Source organism: Cyprinus carpio, chromosome A19 (assembly GCF_018340385.1).
Source record: "Cyprinus carpio isolate SPL01 chromosome A19, ASM1834038v1, whole genome shotgun sequence".
NCBI lineage: Eukaryota > Metazoa > Chordata > Actinopteri > Cypriniformes > Cyprinidae > Cyprinus > Cyprinus carpio.
This window is the reverse complement of record NC_056590.1, coordinates 15,564,673-15,580,485: the sequence shown is the minus strand read 5'-3', so window position 1 is coordinate 15,580,485 and position 15,813 is coordinate 15,564,673. Positions and strand designations below refer to the sequence as shown.

The following is a 15,813-nucleotide window of genomic DNA, read 5'->3' as shown; positions in this document are numbered from 1 at the left end:
TGTTTAAAAAAAAAAAAAAAATCACATCATGTATAAAAACGTAACAATAATTACACAATGTTTTTAATGTCTTACTACTGTTTGAAGCTTGTGTATGCCTTCAGAATCAAGAATCATGAATATATTTTTACCCAAATTTGTTAAAGTTCTTCAGGAAAATGGATTTGAAATGTTACATTATTTCTGCTTCAATTCAGGAGGCAGGTCCGGCCTGCACACATCGTTCAAGTCTTATTGCTCAACAGATTTTTAAAGTCAGTCTGGTTCATCTTCTATCGTACTGGACTGGATCTCTGGGTCCGATTGGCTTGTGGGATGTAAAATGCTGGATTTGTGGAACAACCTAATGAGGTCTTGAAAGCGCTCCAAAACCTAAGGAGAAAAAGCAAACATTGGTTGATTTCCAACTATGTGATCCATTTTAAGGAATGTTATGATTTTAAGTACATTTTACTCTCCAATTTTGATTTTAGGGTGAAATATGACCTAGGCGTGATCTTTGTGAGAGAAAGCCTCTGAATGTGAAAGAAAGCAAACCTCGTTGGCTGATTTGTTGCCAAGCTGGGCTGCAATGGCATGAAACGTGTCCGGTTTGGCTCCTCTCTGCTGACAGGTGGTCAGTATTACACGGTCTGCCTCCCTTTTTACCACACAAACAAAACACAGAAGCTTTCATTTCAGATCATGAATATATATCTGAATGTGCTCAAACTTCACACAATTTGTAGAGGTACACAGCTAAAGTAGATACGGATATAAATAATAAATAGGGTTGCCTTGGCTTCCTTTCAATTAATTATTTTGAATTTGAACTGGCTATAATCCACACAGGATGTAGAACTGAAATTTTAGATGGAAAAACATAAAAATGAACTACTGGTCTGTAACTGTAAGGTTTACAGTAAGACCATATGTGATGATCTTTCAGCACTTATAAATGAATTACTTTAAATTCTATTTTCTTCATTTCAAATTCTGTTTGCTATCTCTATCTCTGTTTATTTTCAGGAGTTGAACTGAAGTTTAAAAGGTCTTTCCAATCCAGTTCTGAATTGCACGCAACCCAGATAACAGCAAAGTATATATTTCTAAAATTAAATGATCAACAGTGAAATAATGCCTTGCACAAAATTTCTAACCTCGTCCAAAGGACTACTTTTTTTCCATTTGCTGCGCAAGAGATATTCTTGGCACAGACTGAGCTTCCTGTGGCGTTAAACGAAGACTGTTGACTGTCCACTGAAGAAGATTCAGCTGCCTCTGTTTTTGACTCTGCTACCACACTGTTTTTCTCGGCCTTGTTCTTTTTAGTTTCTGCCATCTGAGAGAGAAAGTGATAAAACATGTCAGAAAAAAAAAAAAAAAAACATGCCATTACAATTACGTGGTATGCACACAGTTCAGATTGCTTGAGATCTTTATAAACACTGAAAAGTCAACTGTAAGAGGAGAAGGTGATACCAGAACCTGTTTGTTTCTTTTTCGTCCGTGTATATTGGCTGTTTTGACAGGCTCCACTGTTTGATCTGGTAAGACAGTTCTGACTGGTTGACATGCATGGTTTCCTTCCAAGCCCTGACTGGTTTCCACATTGTCGGCACGATCCTCATCTTGCACTTGTGGGTACAGCTGCTTAAAAAATTCCCAGAATTCCTCCAGCAAATCAGTGTGATCACGGAACAGCAATGTTAGTTGAGCTTTCATCTGAAAAAATAAAAAAAGTGCTAGGCCAAAGGAGCAGGAAACTGACATCGTACACAATAAAACAAGCACACAAAGAGTAAAAAGATTAATGCTAGAAAAACAGAAGAGATGCTCAAATGCCAGAATAATAAGGAAGGATAGTCCTTGTCCTTTTCAAATACCTCTCTGAAGTCAGGAAGATCCTGTGAAGGACCCCCTTGTAGAATGTGCACCACTTTTCTGTAGAGATCAGACTGCTCTCCAAAAGTACACTCCAGCTGGCGCAGAAACCGTCTGCTGCGCTCAAACGCCTGCTGCTCCGCCAGCTAAAGCCACACATTAGGAAGAGCATCGTTTGTACCATGAAACCTTATGATTGTGTGCTATATTTAGCCATGAATATGAGAGTATTGTTAATTGTGCTCTACCAGGCCACACTCTCTGGCTTGATCTGGATGCAGGAAGGCAGCAAAATCTCGAAGCAGCTCAGGCCAGTCGCTCAGCACAGGCTTGAGTCTCGTCAGCAGCTCTAGTGACGTGCGACTTTCTGGGTCTTTCTCAAACTCTGAGAGAACAGTCAAGAACTCGTCCACTTTCCCAGGAACCATCTGCAGCACCTCATAGACCTACAGACAGATTATTAGTCTAAAAAAATTGACCTGTCATGAAATATAAACGAACATTAATATTTGTACGCATCTAAATATATTTCTTACCTTCTCCAGGTAAGCCTGGGCAAATGCGGCATCTTTAGCATCTCTGTTAGGATCGTCATCAGGCGCATCATCATAAAGAACCAAAGGACTCTCCACACTACCGGTACGGTGGGCACCTGTGAGTGCCACATTCACTCAGTTCAGATTTAAGAGGACATTGCACGTTGATAAATAAATGTGTCTGCGTCACTATTAAAGCTAATGTTTCAGCTACAGATTGTGTTGGACTCCTTCATAATGACTGAACTGACCTGCAGGTTGATGGTTTGACTCTCCATCATCTGAACTTCCTTCCTTTTCACATCTCATCTCTGTGGTCAGATGTGAGAGTTTCTCAAGGGTTTTCTGGTGTTTACAATGACAAGGTTAATCTAACATCTCATAAATACAAAATGCATGAACGAGAACTGCTATTATTGTGTGAATCATATGAAAACAAGCCCTGTTCATATTTTACCCCTAAAGAAAAAAAAATAGATATTTTGTATAATGCCAATTTTTTTTTTTTTTTTCAAAACAAGCTTTTGCATTGTAACACATAATTTTCATGACAAATTCTTCTTATTATAACATTATTATGTAGACATTTTACAATTTTTTTTTTGTAATTCCCAAGAGATAGGATGCTTAAATTCTTAAACTTAATAGAACAATTTATAATATAAAATAATATAAAATATTAAAAAGTAACAAAAAAAGTAAAAAGAATAATCAAAATGATATAAAAATACAAAATGCAACAATATATTTAAAAAAAAAATATTTAACATTTATTTTATTTATTAATAATATCAAATACTAATAATATAATTATCATTTTTGCATTAGAGTATGAAAATGTTTTGTATTACAGTAAAAAAAAAAAATTAAATTAGTATTCAGTTTAAATATCTCAAAGAGCATAAAAAAATGATCTGACCTGAAGTTCTGGAACAAACAGGACGTCTGAAACATCTTTGTTTCCTGTTTCCTTCTCCACCACCGTCAGCCTATTGCTGCCTTGCCTTTCTTTTGATTTCTGCTCCTCTAGTTTCTCTCTCCTGCCCAAAAGCATCTCCATGTCAGCGTCTTCCCCCTCAATGCTGGGCGTCGGGCTCCCGGAGGATTCAGAAAGTGTGAGAAAGAGCTCTCTGGGGCCCTCTTCACCACACTCTTCCACCTCATTCTCAATCCATCCTCCATCATCACTATTCAGCTCTTCCTCTGCTGCAGCGGTTTCTTGTAAGCACTCAAAAGGAGCATCATGAACGGATGTCATCTGTGGTGGACCTCCTTGTGGCCCATCAATGCTGTGAAAAATGTCTGTGCTCTTCAGAGCTGATGAACCTTTCAAGGTTTGATCTTGTCCAGCTATCTGATGGCCAAGGCTGCTGCTTGCAAACACACAGCCCGGAGGAAGGAGAAAAAAACGATTTAGAGGTTTTTGATGTATTTGAGCTAGACCACCAGAAGCCCTCGGCATAACTTTAGGCTGAGTGCCACAGCGCTGACTATCTATAGCTGATGGGGCGTTGAATGTGGACGTCTTTATGATGGTGGTGGGACATATTAAGCTGTCGGGAACCGTAGGTGGTTGAAGAGATATTAGAGCATTAGAGGTGACTATTTGTGCAGTTTGATTGACAGTTATATGCCCTGAAGGACAGGGATTCAGCTCTGGTGCCAAAGCAGCAGGTAACGTGATGATTACGTCCCCCTGGGTTGCACCAACTTGAGCTCTCTGTGGAGAACCAGAGACACCCATTGGTGTTTCTACAACATTTTTCACAGGAACAGTCCTTGAAGAGCTCAGTTCAGGTGCGACTGGAGCAGGCGGTAAAGTGTCAACATCTCCACCTGGGTTTCGTCCCATCGGAGGCACGTTTGACACGTTACATACTATAATCGCTCTCTCTAAAGGACCATTCGTAGCTCCTTTTCTAGACAAGCATGAATTCGGTTTTGGTAAAATGGTTGGTAACTGGTTGAGAAACACTTCTAGCTCCTCAGCTGATGGGGGAGGTTTCAAAGGCTTGGTTAATTTAGCAGTCTTGTCTTTTTTCTTTTTACAGGAGCCCAAAGACAAAGATTCAAGTGTCTGAGCAAGGTCCTCAGGAAGCCTGGGAGGGTAACGCATGCCTGGAGAGAAGCTACAGTGAGCTCCTGGACCTGGAGACTTGGTGGCTTCTTCTGCCGAACTGGTACTCTGGAAGTTTCCAGATCCTTGGTTAAACATTATTACAAGCTTCAGGTTTTTCTACAAGAGAGAAAGGTTAAATATTACACATAAATCAGATGTTTACCATTTAGGAGCAACAAATGAAAAACAGAAGGACTGAAATTACAAAAACAAAGCAAGATTACGGGCAGTTATTACCGAGAGCCAATCAGGCATGAGGCTCTTTTCTCGCTCCACCGGGGGGCGCTGGTCAAAAGGGCCGACCCTCTTACAGGCCAAGGGCATGGGAGGGCATTTTCCCATCACAAAGTATGTCTAAAAAACATGAAAAAAATAAAATCAGGCTGCAGTCCCATTTTCCACTGTTCAAGTGAATTTTTGCGAGTGAAATCTAGTCATTTCAGTTCTGTACTGTTCATTCACTCACCTTGATGGCATTGGGAAAGGGCTTATGACATGCATCACGGATGTGTGATTTTAAACTGATAAAGCTCCTAGCAGCAAGCAGATAGCGACAAGTCATCTGCAGTGGGTTTAAGGTACTTCTTAAATGCTTATGACCTAGAACAACAAGACTGAGGAGACAGTGAGAGAGAGAGAGAGAAATATCATCAGCCAACAGTGTGGCTTGAGTATCTTTTATAAGAGTGTGTAATGATTAAGGCTGATCCATGATTGCAGTACCAATCTTCTGCTGAAGTAAACTGTCCTTTGAATCTAGAAGGACGCAGCTGGATTGTAGGAAGTAGCTCTGGGTAGAGAAACACCGGTCGAGTCGCCATAAGCCAGGCCAAAGGAGCAGGCAACTGACATCCTACACAATAAAACATGCAAACAGAGTAAAAAGATTAGTGCTAGAAAGTTTACATTAACACTTGACAAAAAATATATATTTTTAACTTTATTGTGTAATAGTGCATTTTTGTTTCTCGATTACTTCTACAATCAGACGTTGAGTATAAAGCAAAAGATTTTGATCTGTAGTTTAACTTACACTGACCAAAACTATCTGGCTTTAAGATAGTGAAGGAAATATGTAAATTACGCAAGGACAGGCACGTTTAGATAAATTACCAGGGAAACCTGGACTCGAGACTGCAGGGTCCCCTTTGGGTGACTGATCTAATTCCTCCAGGAGAGAAATAGCCCCCTGAAGGTTGCAGGCTTTGAAGATGCTGGTGAAGACATGCTCTACTGGATCGCAGGATGGTTCTCCACGCTGGGCAAACATCTGCAGCTCCAACTGAGAGAGTACGATGGAAAAAAGAGAGAGAAAACGACAGAATTAACATATATCTGTGCACATCATAGGGTGTTTCTCTAATCTGTGTGCATGTCTCACCAAGAACTGTCTGCTGGTTGAAGCCTCTGTCTCCAGACCTTTAACCGAACTGCACAACATGTTCATCTGTGTGAGGAGCTGCACGTGCTGCAGGATAAACAGAACAGCTATTGAAAAACCCATGAATAAAGACATAAAGAATGTAATAATTAAAAGACAAAGGGGAAACTCATTTGAGAAAAGCTTGTTAGTTGCACTTCTTTAAATTGATCTTTAAGTTTTTCTAGACCTGCTGGATCTGCTGCTGTAGCTGTAGTTTCTGAGCTGTGTTCAGGGTCAAGGATGTTATGGGGCTGGAGGGGCGTCGAGGACAGGATGGAGGTACAGACACTCCTTTACTCTCCAGCAGAGCTTTCCGCTTCCTCACCGCCGCCAGCTGCTCCCGCACTGTACGATATCGCTGCTTCAAGACATCTGCTAATGGGTCCTGGTACCTAAACACAGTAAACCTTTCACCTCAAAGTGCAATTGTATATCAGTTGTGTACATGATGTGAAGTTTGTGAAATTGAGGATGGACATACTGAATATTCTCCATAATGCCAGGTGGCTCCTGTAAGGGACTCTCCTCTTCTTCTTTTTCCTCTTCTTCCTCATGTCCTTCTTCTTCCTGACCCCCTAATTCATCCTGAAGCTACAGGTTCAGCACAGAGAAAGAAAACACAGAGATTTACTGTTTAAATTAAAACAAGGATGAAAAATCGTGCTACTGTGTAATATTCCATACTGTTTTAATAAAATGTATTATTAGTATCATTACTTTGAGAAGTATATTCTACTATTCGATAGTAATATATTCCTGTTCTTCTTCAAGTTAAATCAAACTTTTATTTTGACAGGTATATTATAAAGACATCTGAGCTTCTGTTTATGCGATGATAGTATTCTGCAACTCCATCCACGTTTTCTGCATTGTGGAAATCATGGGGCCCTAGTGATCAGTGCAAGAATATAAGATATAAATTGAAATCCTTACTGTGTCAAATAGTTCCTCCATCAAGTCATTGACTTCCTTTTCTGAGTAACAAAGAAAAGAAGGTGATTAATATAAAAAAAACTGGCACAGATTATCTGACAATCATTTCTCTCAAATGAACTCACTGGTGATGCGCACTGCCTTGTCATTCCTATAGTCCTCCACATCAGGCTCATCAGTCTCAGCCAGAAAATTGTACTCGGGGTCGTCTTCATCATCACCCTCCTCTGGCAAGAGAATTAGAGAGTTTTTGAGAAACACACACGAGGATGCACATACATGGTAAGTATTTCAGCCTGTCTGTACCTTCATTCTCCATATCTGAAGTCATGAGGCCCTGCAGCCACTGCGTCCATTCTCTGTCCTCAGGGGCGGAGCCAAACTCATACATGTCTGGAGTGAAGTCAGGAGCATGTAGCTCCGCCTCCAGGCGCCCCAGAGGGATGTTCCTCAGCGGGCGCTTGGATCGTGTGCGAAACGAAATCAGGCTCTCCTCTCCATTAGCACTACTGAGACTCTAATGCCAAAGAGAGATTCAGTTTTAAAGAAACATCAGAATTAGCAGAGCACCAACAGGTGTCGTCAATCACATTAACTAGGAACATGATCCACTAATGTTTGACAATACAAACATTACAAAACATCCAAAAAAATGGTTTTCACAAAAAAAATATTGAGCAGCTCAAGTGTTTTCAACATTGATAATAACAAAAAATGTTTCTTGAGCAGCAAATCAGAATGATTTCTGAAGGATCATGTGACACTGAAGACTAACGTAATGATGCTGGAAATTCAGCTTTGAATCACTGGAATAAATTGAATAAATATTCAAATAGAATATAGAATTCAAATACTTGTCAACTATATAAACAGCAGTAGTGAAGTGAGATGCACCTGATATACCTCCATGTGTTCAGGGCTGATGGCCAGCTCCTCGTCCACCGCATGGAGTTTCTCTAAGAAGCTGCACTCTGGGGGGGCCCTGGAGGGGGCCGCTGGTGCTGGTGGGGGTCCCATTGGAGTGACAGCCACCTTCAGGTGCCTAGATCTCTGAAGGTTCTGTAGAAATGTTTTTTTTTTTTTAGATAGAGTTTAAAAGATATTTTAATATCATCTCTAATTTAAACTATGTTGTATTCTGCTTCTGGCATGAAACATTTTGAATCTTTTTGGCAATAATTGCTGTTTGGTTGAAATTATAGATTATTTAATTGGGAAATAAGCATATTTTCATAAAGCTATTTCAGGGCAAAACCTCATTGGAGGATAGAACGAAAGTAATGTTTATTCAGCAAGGATGCATTGAATTGATCCAAAGTGACAGTAAACACATTTAGAATGTTACATATATTACTGTTTCAAATAAGTGCTGTTCTTTAGAACTTTCTATTCATCAAAGAATCCTGGAAAAATAGGTATCACAGTTTTCACAAAAATATTAAACAGCACAACTGTTTTCAGTGCTTGTAATAAGAAGAAATGTTTCTCTCTTGAGCAAATCAGCATATTAGAATGATTTCTGAAGGATCATGTGACACTGAAGACTTCAGCTTTGCATCACAGGGATAACACTGCATTTTAAAATACAGCCTATTACAATAGAAAATAGTTTTAACTTGCAAAAACACTTCCCAATATTACTGTTTCTACTGTATTTGATCAAATAAATGCAGCTTTGGTGAGCTTGGTGAAAAGTAACTTTCCAAAACATAAAAAAGATCTTACTGGCTCTAAACCTTTGAATGGTAGTGTAAATTAAAAATCAACAAAAAGCTGAAAAACAGAGTTATTATATTTCTTTCTAGCTATGGCATGTCCATCTATAGGTGTCTCACCAGTCTCGAGCTGCTGGCTGCGTCCTCTTCATGTTCAGAGTGTGATCTGTGGAGGTTCACTCGACTGCACCGTGGAGAAGACGAGGAGTTCTCAAAGTCACTTTCCAGAAGAGTCTACCAATCACAAACACAAACAATCTCTACAAATTCATTGAGTAAAACAGTATCAAATGATCCAAAAATCATTCTCTCCGACCTCCTCAGCTGTCTCATCCTCCTCGTCTTCATCAGGCCGATACTCTTCATCAGAAGAGTCTTCCTCTTCTAAAGGAATATCCACAAACTGGGGTCCTTTCTGTAAATGCAAACACCATTCAATATTAGATTCTCTATTTAACGGTCTGCTCCTGTTCTTGTACTTGTTTCAGTGCTGTTACCTTCACCTTTGTGGGCTTCTTTATTGGTGAAATGTTCCAAGCGGGAATGACCTATAAAAACAAAATAAAAAACATGTAACTGTAATATATATATATATACTGGAAAATTAAAACTGATAACTGTAAGTATGCAGCAGTGTAATACATGATACTTCACAGCTCCTACAAAATAAAGCAACTTACAACTCCTTTCTCTACAACCTCCTTCAGTTTAGAGCGGGTCATCTTGGGCTCCTGAGAGACAGAGAGAGAAATGTGTGAGTATGAGAGATAAACGAAAAAACGTAGATCAAAATACATGTGTTTTTATAGTAATTAATGTGTTTTTTTTTTTTCTCGGGCTCCTGAGAGACAGAGAGAGAAATGTGTGAGTATGAGAGATAAACGAAAAAACGTAGGTAAAAATACATGTGTTTTTATAGTAATTAATGTGTTTTTTTTTTTTTAGATAGAGTTTAAAAGATATTTTAATATCATCTCTAATTTAAACTATGTTGTATTCTGCTGTGTGAGTATGAGAGATAAACGAAAAAACGTTCCCCAAAAATCTGATGGGTTATATTTGATACTCGCATTTTATCATGATTTTTCTAAGAAAAAAAAAAGAAAAGATGTTTGGATAATCAAGTAAACCTGTGTTGCTTCAGTCCAGTGAGTGTTCAGCTTAAAATATTACTAACAATATAAAAGTTATTCTTACATTATCCTTATAAAAATCATTAAAGATTTCACAGCAAACAGACTAAACGGACTTTTACTTGCTAAAAAAGTATAAACTATCAATCAGCCGACGGAAGGCATGTAAAAGATTGTGAACGTTGTTCAGCAAAGTTTTTATCACGTTCATAATTAAGGGGCATTATAAATCTGCGTATCAAATATGATACAGCTCGATCATGATACAGGGTTCCAATCACTCTCTAGCAGAGCAGGACAGGACAGCTATACTCACGAACACAAGAAGGGGTTCAGTTTCACTGATAGCAGCTTTCATCATAGCCACAACATGCTCATTGGTGATCACTTCCTGCAGGTGGAGAGTAAAGATGTTGAGTTACTCGCTGGATACAAAGTCAAAGAGGTAATCATGAAAGGCTTCATATGGCTGAGGTAACTAGTGTCTCGAGGAAATAGGGTAATAATATCTGCACAGGGCTTGAGGAAGCAGTCCGCACTCACATGAATGATGCTACGAACGTTGGCAGAGGTCAGGTTATGTTGTCGAGATTTATTTTCCAGTTCTCTGTCCAGCTCTTGGTCAATCTCCACCTCTGGCTGGATTTCATCTTCAGCTTCCTTCTGCTGAGCTTCTACTTCAGCTTCTACTCTTTTCCTTCTCAGACCTTTCCTTCTGCCCGGCGTTCGGGTTCCACCCTGTTCCTTATCTGAAAGACAGCAACATGGCTGATGAATATTCTACACATTTCAGACTGTTTTAATACATTTGGGAACACAAAGTGCAACGATTACGCATTTATTCATTTTCACATATGCATAATTTCTAACATTTTTTGTGGACAGACGTTTACAGGATTTCACCAGTATTCCACCAAAATAAAGGCCTGAAAATATTAAAAGCACAAGGGTTGGAAAGTGAACAATTCAAAATATGATGAAAAAAAAATAAGATGTAAAAATATTATTATAATTAACATCCATTTTTTTATTTTGCAGTAATTTGCAAATTGCAAACTGCAATTTGAAAATATTTTTTTTTTTACTATTATTAGGCCTATTATTGTTATTACATTAAATTTGACTGGAACCATTAACCAGCATCAGAGAAACATGAACCTGCAAATGTGCTGATAAATCATCGAAATATTAATTCTCAGGGTTACAATATAGTAATACATACTTATAATAATAGTAACAAGTTTATATTGTAATGTAAGTAACTCAAAATAAATATTTTACATCTTAAAGAGATAGTTCACCCAAAAATCAAAATTATGTCATTAATGACTCACCCTCATGTCGTTCCAAACCCGTGAGACCTCCGTTCATCTTCGGAACACAGTTTAAGATATTTTAGATTTAGTCCGAGAGCTTTCTGTCCCTCCATTGAGAATGTATGTACGGTATACTGTCCACGTCCAGAAGTTAATAAAAACATCTTCAAAGTAGTCCAGTGACATCAGAGGGTCTGTTAGAATTTTTTGGAAGCATCGAAAATACATTTTGGTCCAAAAATATCAAAAACTACGACTTTATTCAGCATTGACTTCTCTCCCGGGTCTGTTATGAGCGCGTTCACAGCACATCCGGTTCGCGAACGAATAACTCGATGTAACCCGGATCTTCTTGAACCAGTTCACCAAATCGAACTGAATCGTTTGAAACGGTTCGCGTCAACAATAAGCATTAATCCACAAATGACTTAAGCTGTTAACTTTTTTAACATGGCTGACACTCCCTCAGATAACGAACGAAACATTGACTCGTTCTCGAGTCAAGAACCGTTTCTGTCGGACGCGATCCGATTCGAGAACCGAGGAGCTGATGATACTGCGCATGCGTGAAGCAGACTGACACACAGCGCTTCTGAACTGAACTGGTTCTTTTGGTGATTGATTCCGAACTGATTCTGTGCTAATGTTATGAGCGCGGGTAAACCGAAGGCTTGAATCAAGGGCAATCATCGCCAATGAAGTCATAACGTCGAGCGCAAAAGAACTGGTGAACCGTTTACGGCAACCGGTTTATTGAATCAAACTGTCCGAAAGAACCGGTTCGTGGAGAAGAACAGAACTTCCCAATACTACCGGTGATCCGAAAACCGATGCAACCGGTTCTTGACTCGAGAACGAGTCAATGTTTCCGTTCGTTATCTGGCTCGGTCAGCAGTTCAGTCAGTGTACTGTTTGAGTAAATGAATTACTCCGGGATATTGGTTTATTTGAACTCAGAGGGAGTGTCAGCCATGCTTAAAAAAGTTAACAGCTTAAGTCATTTGTGGATTAATGCTTATTGTTGACGCGAACCGTTTCAAACGATTCAGTTCGATTTGGTGAACTGGTTCAAGAAGATCCGGTTACATCGAGTGATTCGTTCGCGAAACCGGATGTGCTGTGAACGCGCTCATAACAGACCCGGGAGAGAAGTCAATGCTGAATAAAGTCGTAGTTTTTGATATTTTTGGACCAAAATGTATTTTCGATGCTTCAAAAAATTCTAACGGACCCTCTGATGTCACATGGACTACTTTGAAGATGTTTTTATTAACTTTCTGGACGTGGACAATATACCGTACATACATTCTCAATGGAGGGACAGAAAGCTCTCGGACTAAATCTAAAATATCTTAAACTGTGTTCCGAAGATGAACGGAGGTCTCACGGGTTTGGAACAACATGAGGGTGAGTCATTAATGACATAATTTAGATTTTTGGGTGAACTATCCCTTTAAGGGAAGGGTTCAGCTGACAAAAATATAAATAAAAAAATCCCTATACAGGTTTTGCCATTCTAATTTCAACCCAGTTTTCATTCAAAATAATTCAAAAATGTTAAACAGATGAAATATTTTAATATTTAATCTACAAAATGCCAAATATCGCCCAAATATCAGCCAAATATTCAACCAGGGCTGTGTTTGCCATGACCGGTCTCTGTTTTTTAACTTTTGGGCAATGCACCTCTGATCCACATATCAGTGAGTGCATCACTAATGAGGCCAGTCCTCTGAGAACTCACCGCATGTGATGATCGAGGTCTTCTCAGCGTCACCTTCAGGCTTCTGGATACATGCAGCGTCTTGTTCTTGACCTGACAGCAGTCACACAAACGTTTCTCGTTAACAACATGGACAAGGCAGTGGAATAGAAAGAAATGCCGCCACCGTCCATGGTGCTTTTCAGTTATTAATAGTACATGCATATATGAAAAGATTCGCTGTGTTTTAAAGCTGTCTTACAGGAGCTGTCAGACTGCGGGCTGGAGGCTCTGATGGTAATGTTACTGAAGTGCCTGTGTGATCCTGTAGCCTCTGTAACATCAACCTCCAGCTCTCCAGCTCTCGCCACTTTACACTGAGCAAGCCCAGGTTTCCTAGTATTTAATCTCCGTTTGCGGGATTGGTCCATCTCACATTGCCATGTTCACACCTGTCGGGATAAATATCATCCATGTGCGTTACATCTGAATACTTGCATTTTAAACAGCTCCTATTTTATACATTATTACGCCCACTAACGTGGGGAAACTATTTATTTTAGTTTATACTAAGTATTTGTTTTGGTACATCTATTTTTCGATATCTCGCTTTATTTGTATAAGTGTAAACAACAACAGTTTTGTACAGTGAAGCAGTGGTGTCTGCGACAGGAACGTTACCTCCATTATGACTGCCATATCAACACAATATTCCACTTGTCATGTTTAATAACGCAGTAAGGTTTCTGTGCAAACATGATAAACTATTCTAATACTTTAAAGTTTATACACACCCGCCAACACTCTCTATACCAGCAATGCGATGACGAGGAGCACAACAAAAGCGCGTAACATCCGGCAAAATAAAAGTCCCATAGCGTGTATATGCCATAGACTGTATGGTATTTGCAAACTTGTAGATTATATATTTTATTCTTTATTAATGTATCGCCATATTACATATTATAGGCTAACAAAAAGCTGAATTATAATTCATGATACTAAATAGGCTACTGCAAATATTTGCTAAATGTCCAATTAATACTATAATCACTTAATATATATAACATGCTATTTATATACCAGTGCTCAGTATAAACTGTGCTCAGATCAGTTAGGGGTTAGGTGTATTTGTTTCAGCACTGTGGTCGACATCAGCAGTTAAATCTTCACAGTTGGCAGAGTTTGCACTTAAATCTGTTTGAGGAAAAAAATCACACACACACACACACACACACACACACACACACACACACACACACACACACACCACACACACACACACACACACACACACACACACACCTCTGGTTTAGTATTCTTGTGGGGACTCTCCATAGACGTAATGGTTTTTATAGCCTACTGTACAAACTGTATTCAGTTACCTTAAACCTACCCTTGAACCACCTGTCTACAAAACTGTCTGCTATTTTAGATTTTCAAAAAACTTCAAAAAAAGAGTGTGGATGAGAAAGAAAAATGGAGCTATTCAATTAATTATTATGAATTTATTTCAAAACAGGATAAAAAGAGACCACGGCACATAAATGACTGAACAAGAAACAAGACTGGACAAACAAACGCTTTCTGAATTCAAACAAACTCAATTCTGGTTGATCTGGGAGGGGAGAAAAAAGGAACATAATCAAATAAAATGCATTAAGATATAACAACAGTCCAAAAAAAAGAAAAAAAGAAAATTTAGTCGCTGTGCTGCTGTTATCAGACATCATTTTCTAGGCCGCACATGAATATTGTAGTGTTTTCAGGTCTGGAGGTGTTGTCCTTAGAAAGATGACATTCAGTTATATTTATTTGTGTTTGCAGTCAAACATGTATGACATGCATATGTGTGTGTGTGTGTGTGTGTGTGTGTGTGTGTGTGTCAACTCTTATTGGTCCTCTTTCCTTAAAGATGCACATCTTCCAGGAGGAGTCAGTGGAGGAACATCTCTTGATAAAAATGGAGAAAGAGAAAATATGAGTAAATGGGGGAAAAATGGAGGGAAAAATCCCCACTGGATCAAAGTTATCCTGCAGGTTTTGGCGGGATAGATCTTTTGGAAGTTTCTATATACGTCATATGGCAAGCCGTTGTAACATTTAATCTATAAACTGCACTAGTATCTAATTTAACGTTACTAGTACTTATTTTTTAGATACTAGTATCTTTTCCATTAAGTACTAGTACTTTTTCGTTAACTACTAGTGCTTATTTTTTAGCTACGAGTGTCTTTTGTAAAGTTACTATTACTTAATCATTAGATACTAGTACTTAATCATTAGATACTAGTACTTAATCATTACTAGTACTTAATCATTAGATACTAGTACTTATTCATTAGATACTAGTACTTAATCATTAGATACTAGTACTTATTCATTAGATACTAGTACTTATTCATTAGATACTAGGCTTTTCATATACGTCAGGAGTGAAGGTCACTTATGAGGCACTTAAGGATTGGTTAAAGTCACAGGGCAGCACTGACAACAAGTGCTCTCTTCCCGATGATCGGTTGCGTCCTTCTGCATGTGCATGGGAGAGAAAAAGATAGAGCGTGCTTCAAACGGTAATCAAAAAAGTTAAGTGTAATTTTATCTTATTGTTTCTCATATTTATTCGACATCTTTGTGGTTTTGGTTCTTTAGTTGTGGTAGGCTGGAAGAGCATTTGTAATAATTTGGCGCAGTGATATGGACCTGCAATGGGATCAAAACCGAACTACTTTAGTTGTGCAATGAAAGAAAAGAAAGAAAGTGTTTTTATTTACGTTCATGGAGTTTACCGAAGCCCCTGGACTTAGAAAATTAACAGGTAAAAACTGTATTTCCTGCACTAGTTTTAACAAAATTAAAATAATAATAACAATAGAATTGTTTTTTTAAAAAATGCCGATTATCCCACCCGTTGCGACAACCTTGCTGTGTTGGACAGGGATGTTCAAACTAATTGTGTTACACTTTTTTGGTGAATCAACCTAGAAATGTTTCTTGTATTTGTTTATTAACAGATAAAAGACAAAATATTTAAACAGTGAAAAAAAAATAGAAGATGAGTGGGATTTGAGCT

At 38.5% G+C, this 15,813-nt stretch overlaps 1 protein-coding gene across 5 annotated transcripts; it reads right to left on the bottom strand.

Annotated features, from left to right (window-relative positions):
- Positions 1-11: 11 nt before the first annotated feature.
- LOC109110845 (GON-4-like protein) lies at positions 12-13,614 on the bottom strand. 5 transcript variants are annotated; one of them, XM_042776741.1, is made up of 30 exons: positions 13,422-13,586; positions 13,003-13,192; positions 12,783-12,854; positions 10,266-10,471; positions 10,039-10,113; positions 9,270-9,320; positions 9,087-9,137; positions 8,906-9,004; positions 8,710-8,823; positions 7,769-7,933; positions 7,181-7,391; positions 7,000-7,101; positions 6,875-6,915; positions 6,423-6,532; positions 6,129-6,333; positions 5,900-5,986; positions 5,632-5,800; positions 5,242-5,371; positions 4,985-5,132; positions 4,756-4,872; positions 3,319-4,635; positions 2,651-2,744; positions 2,400-2,515; positions 2,112-2,309; positions 1,866-2,009; positions 1,518-1,704; positions 1,468-1,475; positions 1,140-1,321; positions 538-640; positions 12-372 (listed from the first exon to the last, which is right to left on the bottom strand). In XM_042776741.1, exons 2-30 carry the CDS (start codon positions 13,169-13,171, stop codon positions 256-258), a joined length of 4,788 nt encoding a protein of 1,595 aa, XP_042632675.1. In that variant the 5' UTR covers positions 13,172-13,192; positions 13,422-13,586; the 3' UTR covers positions 12-255. The 5 variants fall into 5 exon arrangements, with proteins under 5 accessions (XP_042632675.1, XP_042632672.1, XP_042632671.1 ...); XM_042776738.1 differs by having other exon boundaries at positions 1,468-1,704; positions 13,535-13,614; XM_042776737.1 differs by having other exon boundaries at positions 1,468-1,704; positions 13,422-13,585.
- Between the last annotated feature and the right edge of the window lie 2,199 nt (positions 13,615-15,813).